The sequence below is a fragment of the Triticum aestivum genome, chromosome 5A, assembly GCF_018294505.1.
Source record: "Triticum aestivum cultivar Chinese Spring chromosome 5A, IWGSC CS RefSeq v2.1, whole genome shotgun sequence".
In the NCBI taxonomy this organism is placed as follows: Eukaryota; Viridiplantae; Streptophyta; class Magnoliopsida; order Poales; family Poaceae; genus Triticum; species Triticum aestivum.
In genome coordinates, this window is record NC_057806.1 from 76,296,650 (window position 1) to 76,309,518 (window position 12,869).

Sequence of the window (12,869 nt, forward strand, 5' to 3'; positions counted from 1 at the left end):
TACTAGTTAATAACGTGTTAAGTACCAGCCGACCTCCATAAGACGTAAGCTTGCCCTTCCGGCAGCTTAGTTTGTTTTAAATTGATCCTCAATACATTTCCATTCTTTACTTGTCAGTTTGCGATGGTGAACAAGTGCCAGTTATATGCCCACTTCACTCGTTTAGTGGAGTACTCATCAACATTGAAAATTTAACCAAGCCAGGGAAAGAAATTATTTCCTTTGGGACCTATCCAGCTCCGCTGGCACTAAAGCGTCCAAAATAATCATGAAAAGGCAACACAACACAACACACCATGATTACAGAAGAATTATCATCATGCAATGAAAGGACATGGGAAGCAAAAACTACCAATATTCACCCCCCTAAAAAGCACACGTGCATAAAGACAACTCCACACACACACACACACACACGAGAAACCGGTCAAGGAAATAATCATGCAGACAAAAACTTTCGCTTTAAAAAACCATAAAACCAAAAGCCGCTGCCCTGCATTTCAATTCCTCAACGGGGGAAGGAAAGAGAGAAAGAAAGAAAAGTCAATGCCCCAAGAACGAAAGCCTTGCTTGCAGCGACTCCTCCTCCTCCCCCCACTTTACAGCCCACTGCGCGTGTGTGAGCCCCAGGGAGCAAAAACTAACAAGGTAGAGCCAATGATAATATTAGTGTGACAGTACCAAACACTTTGTTTTTTACCCGGTGGATGCTACTAAAGCACCCCACCCCACCCCAGCCCAGGCCAGCCTCACTAAAATAGTGCCGCTGCTTACTTTTGCAGCTCCAAAGCGAGGCAATGCAGTAGGCAGTAGGCAGTAGCTGCAGCAGTGGTGAGTGTAGTACAAACAGGGGGAAAAAAGGAAAGGAAAAGGAGAGTGAAGTTGGTGTGGTGTTGGTAGTTCTTGGGCGGAAATGAATGCAACCCCCTCTTCATGATGCCAACGCATTCAGTGCGCCCCAAACCACTCGCGACGAGTTTGGTGAGAGCGGGGAGGATCTGAGCTCTGAGTGAAGCCAGTGAGTGTGAGCGAGCGAGCGAGCTCCTTTCATCTCTGGATTTCCACTGGTTTGAGAGAGCATTGATGGCTTCTTCTTGGTGGTGGTGGTGTGCAAAAGCAAGGAGAGTGGAGTCAAATCTTTGCTGAGGCTTCTTTCTTTCTTTGTTTCTTTCTATCCCTCTTCTTTAATTTGAGTTCTTGGTCCTGCCAAAAGCCAAAGCCGTCTCCTTTTTTGCTGGGAAAGGCGGAGCGTGTCATTGCATTTCAGGCATTTCAAGCCCCCCCACCCTCCGCCATTTCTGCTTCAAAGAAAGCTCCGAGAAAATCCGCAGTTTCCCCACCTCAAACACTGAGATTTCTGCACCCACAGCCAGCCGGCCACTGTTCTTGGTTGATGGGGGCGCTCGGGCTCTGACATTTTCTGATCCCCATTTTCTCTCCCCCCGGCGGAAGATCCGGTTTTCTTTCCCCACCCGGAGCCGAGCCGCAGTTTTCTCCGCGCCCGCTGATCCGGAATCCCACCACCCACCCAGAAATCCCGGGGTTTTCCGGTCAGCCCCATCCCCATGCCTCGCCGCGCCCGCTGATCCCAGCCGCGACGCACGGTTGGTTTCCCCGTCGTCGATCCGACTGCTCGGGGGCGCGGCACATGCATCTCTCCCTGTGGAAGCCGCTCTCCCACTGCGCCGCCATCCTCCTCTCCAAGAACCACCGGCGGCGTGGCGGAGGAGGAGGAGGCGGCGGCGGCCATGGCGGCGGCAACGGCCGGCGCGACGACACGGCGTCGTTCCTCCGGCAGCTGCGCGACGCGCTGGACGCCGCGTCGGAGGAGGGCGCCCTCTGCCCGCCGCCGGACGCCGCCGGCGCGGACGAGGACGCCGCCGTCACGCGCTCCCGCTCCCTGGCGCGCCTGCGGGCGCAGCGCGACTTCCTCCGCGCCACCGCGCTCGCCGCCGCCGCCGGCCCGTTCCGCTCCATCTCCGACCTGCCGCTCCTCGCCCACGCCATAGCCACCTTCCTCTCCATGTACCCGGACTACGCCTCCACCTCCGACGTCGACCGCCTCCGCCTCGACCACTACTCCCACCTCGACGCCCCCGGCGCCGGCAGGGTCTGCCTCGACTACTGCGGCTTCGGCCTCTTCGACTCCAGCTGGGACTCCTCCTCCTCCTTCACATTGTCCGAGCTCAATGCCAATCTGAGCAACCACGCGCTCTACGGCGGCGCTGAGCCCGGCACGGCCGAGAATGACATCAAGGAGCGGATCCTGGAGTACTTGAATGTGCCGGCCAGCGAGTACGCCCTGGTGTTCACTGTCAGCCGGGGGTCAGCGTTCAAGCTGCTCGCTGAGTGCTACCCGTTCGAGAACAACCGAAGGCTGCTCACCATGTTTGACCATGAGAGCCAGTCGGTGAACTGGATGGCGCAGAGTGCGCGGGCAAAGGGTGCCAAGACGCGCACCGCATGGTTCCGCTGGCCCACTCTCAAGCTCTGCTCGACGGAGCTGCGCAAGGAGATTGTGGGCAAGAGGAAGGCCAGGCGACGGGATGCTGCAGTCGGATTGTTCGTGTTCCCTGCACAGTCTCGGGTGACCGGCGCCAAGTACTCCTACCAGTGGATGGCGCTGGCACAGCAGAATGGCTGGCATGTCATGCTTGATGCTGGTGCACTTGGTCCCAAGGACATGGACTCGCTGGGGCTCTCGCTGTTCCGGCCGGACTTCATTATAACCTCATTCTACAGGGTGTTTGGTTCTGACCCAACTGGATTTGGTTGCCTTCTGATCAAGAAGTCGGTTATTGGAAGCTTGCAGGGGAGGAATGGCTGCAATGCCTCTGGGATGGTCAGGATTGTTCCGGTCTTTCCACAGTACCTGAGTGACTCCATCGATGAATTTGATGCAGTGGAAACAGAGGGACTTGAAGATGACCCTTGCACTCCGAAAGATGAAAATCCAGTGCCTGATGTTCGAAACGGCTCACAGCTGCCAGCATTTTCGGGTGTGTACACTTCTGCTCAGGTCAGAGAGACATTTGAGAGTGACCCGGGTCGTGACAGCAGCTCGGATAGGGATGGGGCGAGCACCATTTTTGAAGAAACTGAGAGCATATCTGTCGGTGAGGTGATGAGGAGCCCGGCATTCAGCGAGGACTGTTCATCAGAGAACTCTTTCTGGGTTGATGTTGGCCAGAGCCCGTTGGGGTCAGAGAAGTCTGGTCAGTTCAAGAAAGGGAAACTGGGATCACCATTACCATCATCTTGGTTCACTGGCAGAAAGGGTAACAAGAGGATGTCACCTAACCTAGCATCGAGGATATCTAGAAGCCCACTTTATGATGGTAATGTGATTTCTTTTGATGCTGCTGTACTGTCAGTTTCACAAGATGTAGACTGCCTCAGGGAAGACCCTGAAGAAGAAATCTATGAGAATGGCCGGGGAAATCATTTTAGGCAAGTTAGTGAAATCCAAGAGGAGCCAGAGGTTGAAGAGGTTGCATGCCAACATGCCATGAACGGTGATTTGGACCACAAGGAAAGTGCGATAAGAAGGGAGACTGAAGGGGAATTTCGGCTGCTTGGACGGAGGGATGGAAACAGCAGGTTTGCTGGGGGTCGTCTCTTCGGTGTTGAAGAGATTGACGGAGCTATAAGCATGGGGCGCAGAGTTTCATTCAACACTGAGGCGAATATGATTGCTGACAGACTACATCGGGCCTCAGATGCTGCTGAAGCGTCTGGATATCCATTTCGTGATGATGATGTAAGTGATGGGTATGATGATGCTCAAGACTGGAGCAGGAGGGAACCAGAGATAATTTGCAGGCACATTGACCATGTCGATATGATGGGGCTCAACAGAACAACACTTAGGTTAAGGTACCTTATCAATTGGCTAGTAACTTCGCTGTTGCAGCTGAAGCTGCCAGGCTTGAAAGACAGTGATGGAGTTCCTCTTGTCCACATTTATGGTCCAAAGATTAAGTATGAAAGGGGAGCGGCCGTTGCTTTCAATCTGAAGCAAAGTGGTGGTGCTTTCATTAATGCTGAATTTGTCCAGAAGATAGCTGAGAAAAATGGCATATCTCTCGGCATCGGTTTTCTTAGTCATATAAAGATAGACCCAAACCAGAAACAGTCAAATGGAGCACTAGATATACCCGAGGCTTCCTTTTATAAGAATGGTCGCAAAGACAGTAAAAAGGTGACTGTAAGAGTTGAAGTTGTGACTGCTTCGCTTGGCTTCCTCACTAACTTTGAAGATGTGTACAAGATGTGGGCATTTGTTGCCAAGTTCTTAGATCCTTCATTCCTGGAAAGTGAGCGTATTGCCATAGCTACTGACCAAATGGAGGCCATAGCTGCTGAGCACATGGAAGGGCAAATTTGAGCTTGATGTATGATATATTGATCAATGAAGGAGTGGAAGGTGATCTTTCTCCTTTTGTCGAGCCATAATTTGTGTTTCGAGGGGTAATTGGTAGTGGATTTAGCAGATTTTTTTATTCTTTGCCTAGTTCCTCGACATGTGACTTATTTTTGTGTCATGTAGAGTTTGCTCAAATATGTACCAGCGGCTCATCAGTAGAGCTCCTTTCAACTGAACAATGTTTGTAAAGCAGCTCACTGGAAATGAAATAGTTTTGAGTGCTTTGTACTTGGAATGTGTTCATGATGCAGTTTTCACATCCTGTCTTAAAATCGTCTTTTGATGTATTTTTGTTCGTGGTTGTTGCTTAAAGTTGTAACTTTTTTCGCCGACCTTTTATAATCAATCAATGTTGCTGGTTGACTCTCCTTTTTGTTCATGGAATCTCACAACTGAGAATAGTGTGGGCCACTGCTATGTTCCACTTCCATTTTGATTTTATTCCAGTCAATCTGTTCAACATGTTTTTGTCTTGTTGAAATAGAACCATTCAGTTGGATTCGAAATGTCTGTAAGTACTATCACTTTCCTTCTTGGGTGAACTTCAATCATGAATTGTCTCAGTGTGGTATTATCCAATTTCAACCCCCTTTTTGTGCATGTTACGTTTTTTTGGCAGGATTACTAATAATCTGACACTTGAGTGCCTTGGATAACCTGATCTGAAGAAGCATTAGGAATCAGTCACACTGATTGTTCGATGTACTCCTGGAGTTTTTGCATGTCCTAGCATTGAAACATAACATTATCATGATTGTTGTCTCAGTGGGCTCACATGAATAAGACCCTGTATAACCATTAATGTTATTCTTCCTTTATTACTAGTAAATCAAAATTACGAACATCCACTACCGATCTATTTGGTATTTTGGTGCATGTCTTCCCCCAGCCCAGGTAAGAAGGTAGCTCCAATTTTGACGGTGCAATTTTCTTTGTGTATGACTTTTGGATGCTCCCTATTTATCAGTAATTATAATCAGGGAGTCCCATCATAGATCCGCTCTGCATTACCATGAAATATCTTTTATGGACCTTCAGTTGTGCTGGTAAACTAAATTGGGAACTCCCTACAAGTCAGAAGCTTATCTTGTGTTATGTGTTGTCAATGTTCAGTTTCTGTATTGGTTTCTACAGTAATTAGTCATGTTAACTCAGGTGCATTGTCAAGTGTTACGCTTAATATGATGATTTCATTAATTTTCCCTTTCAAATTGCTAAAATGTGCTATTTTTTTTTTATCCTTGAAATGTAGAAGATAGCAGAATTGTGATAAACCTCTTACTAGGCTCTATTAGGATGCAGCAACTGTACATCAGTTTGTATTTAATACACAAACATCAGTTTTGAGCTTTTGCCCCTACTGTGGCTTGCCCTTTCCTTCTTGTACTGCCATGTAGCAGCAACATCTCATTTTATGCCAAGCAACTTACAAAATGATTCCACCATTGGGCTATAAAATGAAGTAACTGTAAATGCATTTTTAAAGTACAGCCAAAAGAAAAACGATCCAGCATCAAATGCATTTCTTTTTCCCAGAATAAATGCCTGAAACATTGTTTCCTGCCTAGGCCTGGCTAGCTCTGACCTGATCAGTGGCTGGCCATACCCTATTCTGTTCACTCAGTTTGACAGCCATAGTCAAGAAGACCTTCCCAAGTATGTCGAAGCAGAGCAGTGGCAGTGTGCTCAGTGCTCATGCTCAGAAGAAAACGATTCATTGCAAAAATTAAAGAGGATGGTTTTCAGTTCCCAGTCTATTCCTCTCCCTAATTAATCAGTTTTACTTCTCTGTCCACACTGGGTTTTAATTCACATAAATATGTGTCTTGAAGTGTTGAATGGGGCTTGTGACTTTTGGGTTCTCCGTACAGCCATACTATTTATCTGTGACCTTTGCGCTAGCACTGCTCAGAACATCCCTCTGGATCCGTGGCAACCAGCATCCTTGCAGAAGTCCTGGTAATCTCCTGCTTTAATCTCTGCTGTTGTTTTGGCTATTGGTACTGACACAATCTGCTACTACACTCTCTAGATATTGCTGCCCTTCCTTATCTTCTTAGACTATATGGAAGAAATGAAACTGGAATATGTCAGTAGATTCTGCAGCTTTTAGTGCTCAAAAGTCAAATCTATCAAATAGCAACTTTTGTCATGCTTTCATCTGCATCAGCCTGAATAAACTTTTCTAGTGATGTTCTTTTTCAACAGTAGGGCACAAAGCCAGTACAGTCGGTTCATGTCAGTTAGCCTGAATACTGGAAGTTTTTAGGTTACTTCCCAGTTCCCACCTGTTTACGTGCCTACTGTAAATTGATTTTGTCCTCCCTTCCTAATAACTTCCATCTTTATTAACATTGTAGGAGTGATCAGAGGATGGACAAGTCTTGCACACGATGCAGGGATTACGTCGCACATCAATATTGGGACCACATGGATAATCGGAAAAAGCGTTTCTTTAAGCTTATGCTTGGCAATTTCAGGAATGGAGTGGTACGATCTTTTCGACTGTGCTGTTCCTGTGGACAAATATACATGTTCTATAGTTTTGTTAGTTTGTTGTTTTGGTAAGTGGACAACTTAGGTCCTGGGATAACAGTTTCATGGTTTACTCATCTTAGTACTTGATTTGGAGGTTCAAACCAGTTTTGTTTTTCTGTATGAGTAGTTGTTCGAGAATCAATTTCAGGCAAAAATGTTGAACGTGAGAAGGTTATCGGAAATTATCAGGACATTCACCTCAATATTCTGTTCATGCATGGAGTTAGGATCCACATGTCTGTGGTTCTGTGAGACATGGATAATTTGTAAAGCATGCCCTGAAAAACTGACTTGTTGGTGGGGGTGGCATATCCTGAAAACCCTCCTTAAAACTATGCATAAGGCATATTCAAATAAAGAAATTTATATCTGCATTGAGAAGAAAACATGTTTGCTCTTGGTTTTCAGTAAAATTAGCAGCAACGACCTTGTTATTTATATGGATCAATATAACTAGTTATTACTCTTAAAATGGTAATGGTGTAATGCTTTCAATTTTATGACATACTCCATGTTAGTGTAAATTACCTCGGTTTTATCCTACCATGTACATGACTACGGCGTTCGTATGTCAAATTTATTTTTTAATCCCTGCAGACCATACCAGAGAAGTTTGTGCGCAGTGTCGGGGGAAAGATCTCTGAACTAGTCAAACTAGAAACTCCAGATGGTAATACATATAATGTTCATATTGCCAAGGAACTGAATAATCTAGTCCTTCGATCTGGATGGTCAAAATTTGCCAGAGTTTATGAGCTTCAAGAGGGTGACCTTTTGAGGTTCAAATACAATGGGGACTCCCACTTCAAAGTTGAGATCTATGATCCAAGTGCTTGCGAGAAAGAGACATCCTGCGTTGTAATGAACCACAATCCAGGTCTCCAAAAACGGAGCGTTCCTCGTGATAATCCAATGTTATCACCGGAGGGTGAAAGGTTAGCAAAGCGTCACAATGGTTGCTGCAGCGACAGTTGCAAAACTTCAAAGATGAATCCAGCAGGCACCCCACACAAACCAAGTAAAAATACATGTTTCTCCTAGTTCCAGCACAGTGCGATCAAGTTTCATTATTAACAGCATTAATGGTTGATATTGCACAGCTAAAAGGGAAGCCCCATCTTCTGAAGATGCCAGGAGTTCGGGTGAACTTCAGACTTCCACCAGGTCTCGCTATTTCTTAGCAACAGGGTGCAACCTGACTGATGCACATAAGGTGGAAGTCAACAAAATTGAGCAAAACATCAGGCCTGAGATTCCATTATATGTCAAAACCATGTCCAGTGCCAGTCTGGTTGATGGATTTCTGGTATGTTGCATTACTTGCATTGCATACTTAATGACTACTTGAGCTGTTTGAGTCTACATAACCTGTTCTTGCGATGATGAGAACTTCAGATTCACCTGTTAAATCTTGTTGAAACTTTGCTGAACTCATCGAAACTAACTGCTAGATCATTTGTAATAGGTCATATGCAAAGATTACGCTATCAAACACCTTCCACGCAAAGACGAATTCATCACACTTTGCCATGCCAGTCATAGCAAGACATGGGGTGCTCATTACAGGATCAACGCTGATGATACATATCATCTTTCTACCGGCTGGTTGGGATTTGTCGATGACAACCAGTTGCAAAAAGGCGATACTTGCGTGTTTGAAGTATTAAAGAGGCAGAGAAGTTTCACAATGGCAGTTCATCTGCTTAAAGCAAGCTATCATCATCCACCAGGTAATTCCCTGCGTATATGCATGCAGTCTGAGGGATCATCCTTTAGATGTAGCTCTACTCACAGTAGGGAAATACTTGAAAATGAATCCAGCAGATTCTGTAAGAGATTATGTACATTATATTGGTTTCGTGTCCCATGTTTAGTAATTTGTGACTGGGTCTTTTATGTAGGATTTCCCGCTTCTTCCAAGAGTCTTAGGCCTGAAGCCAAGAGTTTTAGGCCTGCAGATAAAGTGAGGTTGTCACGATTCACCACTCTGGAGGGTCTGCTGAAGACTAAAGTATATGAGAAAGTAGAAGCTATTAAGCCTGAAATCCCTGTTTTTGTGTCTATCATGATGAAAACCAATGTTAGCAGCAGAAGCCCCAGTTTGGTGAGCCACCATCACTTTGTTCATATTCAAAAGAAAAGGAAAAATACAATTCATCAGCAGAAGTTTATTCCCTATTATAGTGAGAAAACAGAAAATTAGAGCAGTGAAGTTTTCACTAAATCTTACTTCTATTTTTTCCGTGCAATCAGGCCTTCAGTCTGGATTATGCCAAAGATTTTCTCCCTGGTGAGAACCAAATTTTCAGGCTTCACCGGCCCGGGGAAAGCGCTCCATGGAAAACTGAATTCAAGAGCTTTGCTTCAAGGCGTTGGCTTGTTAGAGGCTGGGAGCAGTTTGTCATTGACAACGAACTGGAACTAGACGATGTCTGCCTCTTCGAGCGGATTGAAAACAAGAAGAAGCTCAGGATGATGGTCCACATCATCCGAAAAGAAGAGTACTGTTGATTTGCTCCTTTTTTTGCCTATGCTTTTGTAGTCGGGAAGTTTAGTATCGTCAGTGGGTTTTGTGTTAGAATTTCCCTGACTCATCCGACAAAATCTCAGAAAAGTGCTAGAATAAACTATATTACCTGGATATGATGATACTTCCTGGTTAGTTTGTGTTACAGAATCATGATCATACTGTGGCTTCTAAATATCAGTATAAGTTGTTTCGGATATATCCTTTGAAAATGCGCAAAAATTCTTGTAATCCCATGAAATTGATGTGTACAAATTTGAGAAGCTTATGTATTGTTCTACATTCTTGCAAAGTTTAACCTCAAATTAAGTATTGTCAATGGATTGCTTCTGATAACTGTATGCTGCAACCAGGAGGCAATGAGCTGTAACTAGATAAGATCACAGATAATTTGATTACAGTTAGTTTCTGACAACTTTACTTGATTGAAATGACTGCGCACTGTCCACTCCACTTACTGCCAATTTCACCTCCCCCAAAGATGAAGTAAACATAGTAGCACGCATCTGCCATGGTGGCCCCACCTTTCAGTGGGTAAGGTCCATCAACACCCAGAGTCCACTAGTCTCCCCCTGAGCTGTAACTTGTAGGTGAAATCTATGTATGTATGTAGTTACTCCACTAGTCTCGTCAGCCAGCACCAGCACAACTCCTTTCTCTCTCTTCTCACCAGGAAGAATAAAGGGAATGCATCAAGAGCAAGGCAATCACAGCTCTCTCTCTCTCTCTGTGTGTGTGTGTGTGTGTGTGTGTGTGCTGTGGCTGAGGATGTTGCTTGTGTGATTGCTGAATGGCAGATGAGATGATGGGTGAGAAAGGGTGCGAGAGCTGCAAGAAGTGGCAGGAGCACTACTACTGGGAGCACATGGATGTGAGCAAGACCAGGTTCTTCAAGCTCATGACACAAGATTCCCAGCAGCGCATTGTAAGTATCCAATACCCTCACAAGGATTGAACTCTGTAACAATAGTTGACCGCTTGTACTAGTTCCAAATAGTTGATTTCCCCCCTAAAAAAGTTGATTTAAAAACAACAACTAGGATTAACCCTGATTTTCTAGAAAGCATAAAGAAGTTCTTACAAGGCTCATCCGTCACTATTGGTGTCTTCTCCAAAAAAGGAAATGTCTTGGAAGATGGAACTTACCTCCCAATAATGGGCTGTACAGACTTAAAATGCATTAGGTCCTCTGAACCTAACCATGTGACTAATCGCCTGCCAATTTTGTCTCCTCCATCTTAGCGCATACCGGACAAGTTCGCGAGCAATTTCATCAGGCAGATGCAGAGCCCACAGGGTTTTGACCTGAAAGCACCAAGCGGCGAAACGTGGCATGTGGGTGTTAGCAAGGTTGGCAATGACCTGTTCTTCAGCTCAGGATGGGTAGATTTTGCCAAGGCTCATGAACTGCAGGAGAATGACCTCCTGGTCTTCACATTCAGTGGCAACTCTTTTGAGGTTCTGATCTTCGACGCGAGCGGTTGCGAGAAACTGTCTTCTCTCTTCGCTGGCGCTGGTATGCACAAACATTTTGATGGTATGGTGGGTCAACAGGTTGAGCAATACTCTCTTAGTGATGATTCTGATTCTGATGATGATGATGACGACGACGATGGTACAAGTGTGCCGTCTCAGTTGATTGAGTCCCGTCAGAATGTCTCCACTTTAAGGAAATTCAGTAGCCGGAACAAACCAAGTAAGGCATTATGATTTTGTGGTTCGACTAATGCATGAGATGTATCTCTGAATATATCCCTTTCTTGAGATCTCGGTGTAGTCAGCTAACACAGACCCATGTAGTTAACTATGCATGATCAATAATTATCTTTTGCTGGTAATTTCAAATGGTAAATTTAAGCTCATGTACACACTGTTTCAGGGAAAGATCTTCTTCCTGGATCACCAAACTGTAGCAGCTCATGTGATGTTAAGCATGAGGAAACTGAGGAAGAGGAGAGTGATGATGACACATATGCTGACTTCGACTACTGCTACTCGAGGGTTGTGAAGCAACTACCCGACGATGAAAAACATGAAATAATCGGGCTGACTTCGCTGCAACGGGGCAATCCAGCGTTCATGACAGTTCTTCTGAGGGCCCACCTGCAACGCAAGGACAACTTTCTGGTCAGTTTGGATTGATCAAAACGATTACAGCAAGCTTGTGTAATTCTTTGTCAACTCTGGCATGCACAAGGTTCCCATATGTTTAGACATTAATTTCTCCTTGTGGCTTGTGTAGGTCATCCCCAGTGAATTTGTACACGAACATCTTCACATGAGATCACATGAAGTGCTGCTGCTCAGGCCAAACAGAGAAGAGAGGTGGCATGTCAGCTACTACCAGGGGAGCTCCAGCAAAGGCTTCAGGGGCCAACCCTGGGTCAAGTTCATCCGCGACAACAAACTGCACAAGGGGGATATCTGCGTCTTCGAGCTGATCAAAGGCGCGAGGAATGAGAACAAGAAGGCCGGGACGACGATGACCGTCCATGTTGTCAGGAGGAAGAAGTCCGACGGTCGGTTTGCCTTAGTGGGCTAAGTTCCTGCAGCGTGTGCGACGTGTGCTGAATGTTTTGGCGTGTAATATGCAGTGTAGATATGTGCAAGTGCCTAGTACTGAAACCTGAACTGGGAGTACTTAGCTGGTGTTAGCAGTGTGCTGAATGTTTCTGAACCGGAGAGGAAATCACCACTGATCTTCATCAACAATGTCTATCCGCTGACCCCCATGAGATGTGAGTAGTCCACCTCCAAGACTAAGGGTTCATAGTAGATCTTTCTTTTGTGTTTCTAATGTTTGCATAACTCCTTGACAGAGGTTAGGTCTTCAACTCTATGTCATCATGCTTTATTGAAAAAGGCTTTCGCCCCGCTTTATAAATAAAGCAACCACCAGGCAAAAAGTATCAAGGTAACAACGAACAATCCACACACAAACACAACGCCACCGCAGACAAGGTCCAACACCCACACACAAACACATAGACCCAAGTTCAGCTGTGGGCACAGCACAACAAGCCCAACAAGGCTCACGACAAGACAACACATAAACGAAGGTGGCGGTGTCATCATGCTTTGTGCAATGCTCTATTTTATTATTTAAACTCAGGTGTATATGAGGGTTTCAATCACTATGAGTGAAATATTAGCCATTAGGTTTGGCGTGTGTCGATATAATGGATTTATAGACGTACTGCTTATATAACATGATCCCAACCTATGTCATAATTTGGCATGATTGTTTGGTTGATCAAACTCACATGCCTAGGCTTATATTCATGTGTTTGCACCAGAACCAACTTGTAGTTGGATGATGTGAGTTTCAGGGCCATCCATGTGAGAAAAAATGTTTCCATGCTTTTGTGAGAGATGCTA

General features: G+C 45.4%; 2 protein-coding genes across 2 annotated transcripts; both read left to right on the forward strand.

The window, feature by feature from the left end:
• Window positions 1-740: 740 nt before the first annotated feature.
• Window positions 741-4,654, forward strand: LOC123102375 (uncharacterized). The gene has a single exon (XM_044523705.1). It carries the CDS (start codon window positions 1,649-1,651, stop codon window positions 4,385-4,387), a length of 2,739 nt encoding a protein of 912 aa, XP_044379640.1. The 5' UTR covers window positions 741-1,648; the 3' UTR covers window positions 4,388-4,654.
• A 212-nt stretch (window positions 4,655-4,866) lies between these two features.
• On the forward strand, window positions 4,867-12,272 carry LOC123101229 (B3 domain-containing protein LOC_Os12g40080). Its single transcript, XM_044522774.1, has 11 exons — window positions 4,867-6,385; window positions 6,787-6,916; window positions 7,562-7,982; window positions 8,065-8,270; window positions 8,430-8,694; window positions 8,866-9,068; window positions 9,218-9,470; window positions 10,289-10,416; window positions 10,734-11,187; window positions 11,371-11,618; window positions 11,734-12,272. Exons 1-11 carry the CDS (start codon window positions 6,246-6,248, stop codon window positions 12,031-12,033), a joined length of 2,748 nt encoding a protein of 915 aa, XP_044378709.1. The 5' UTR covers window positions 4,867-6,245; the 3' UTR covers window positions 12,034-12,272.
• The last annotated feature ends 597 nt before the right edge of the window (window positions 12,273-12,869 follow it).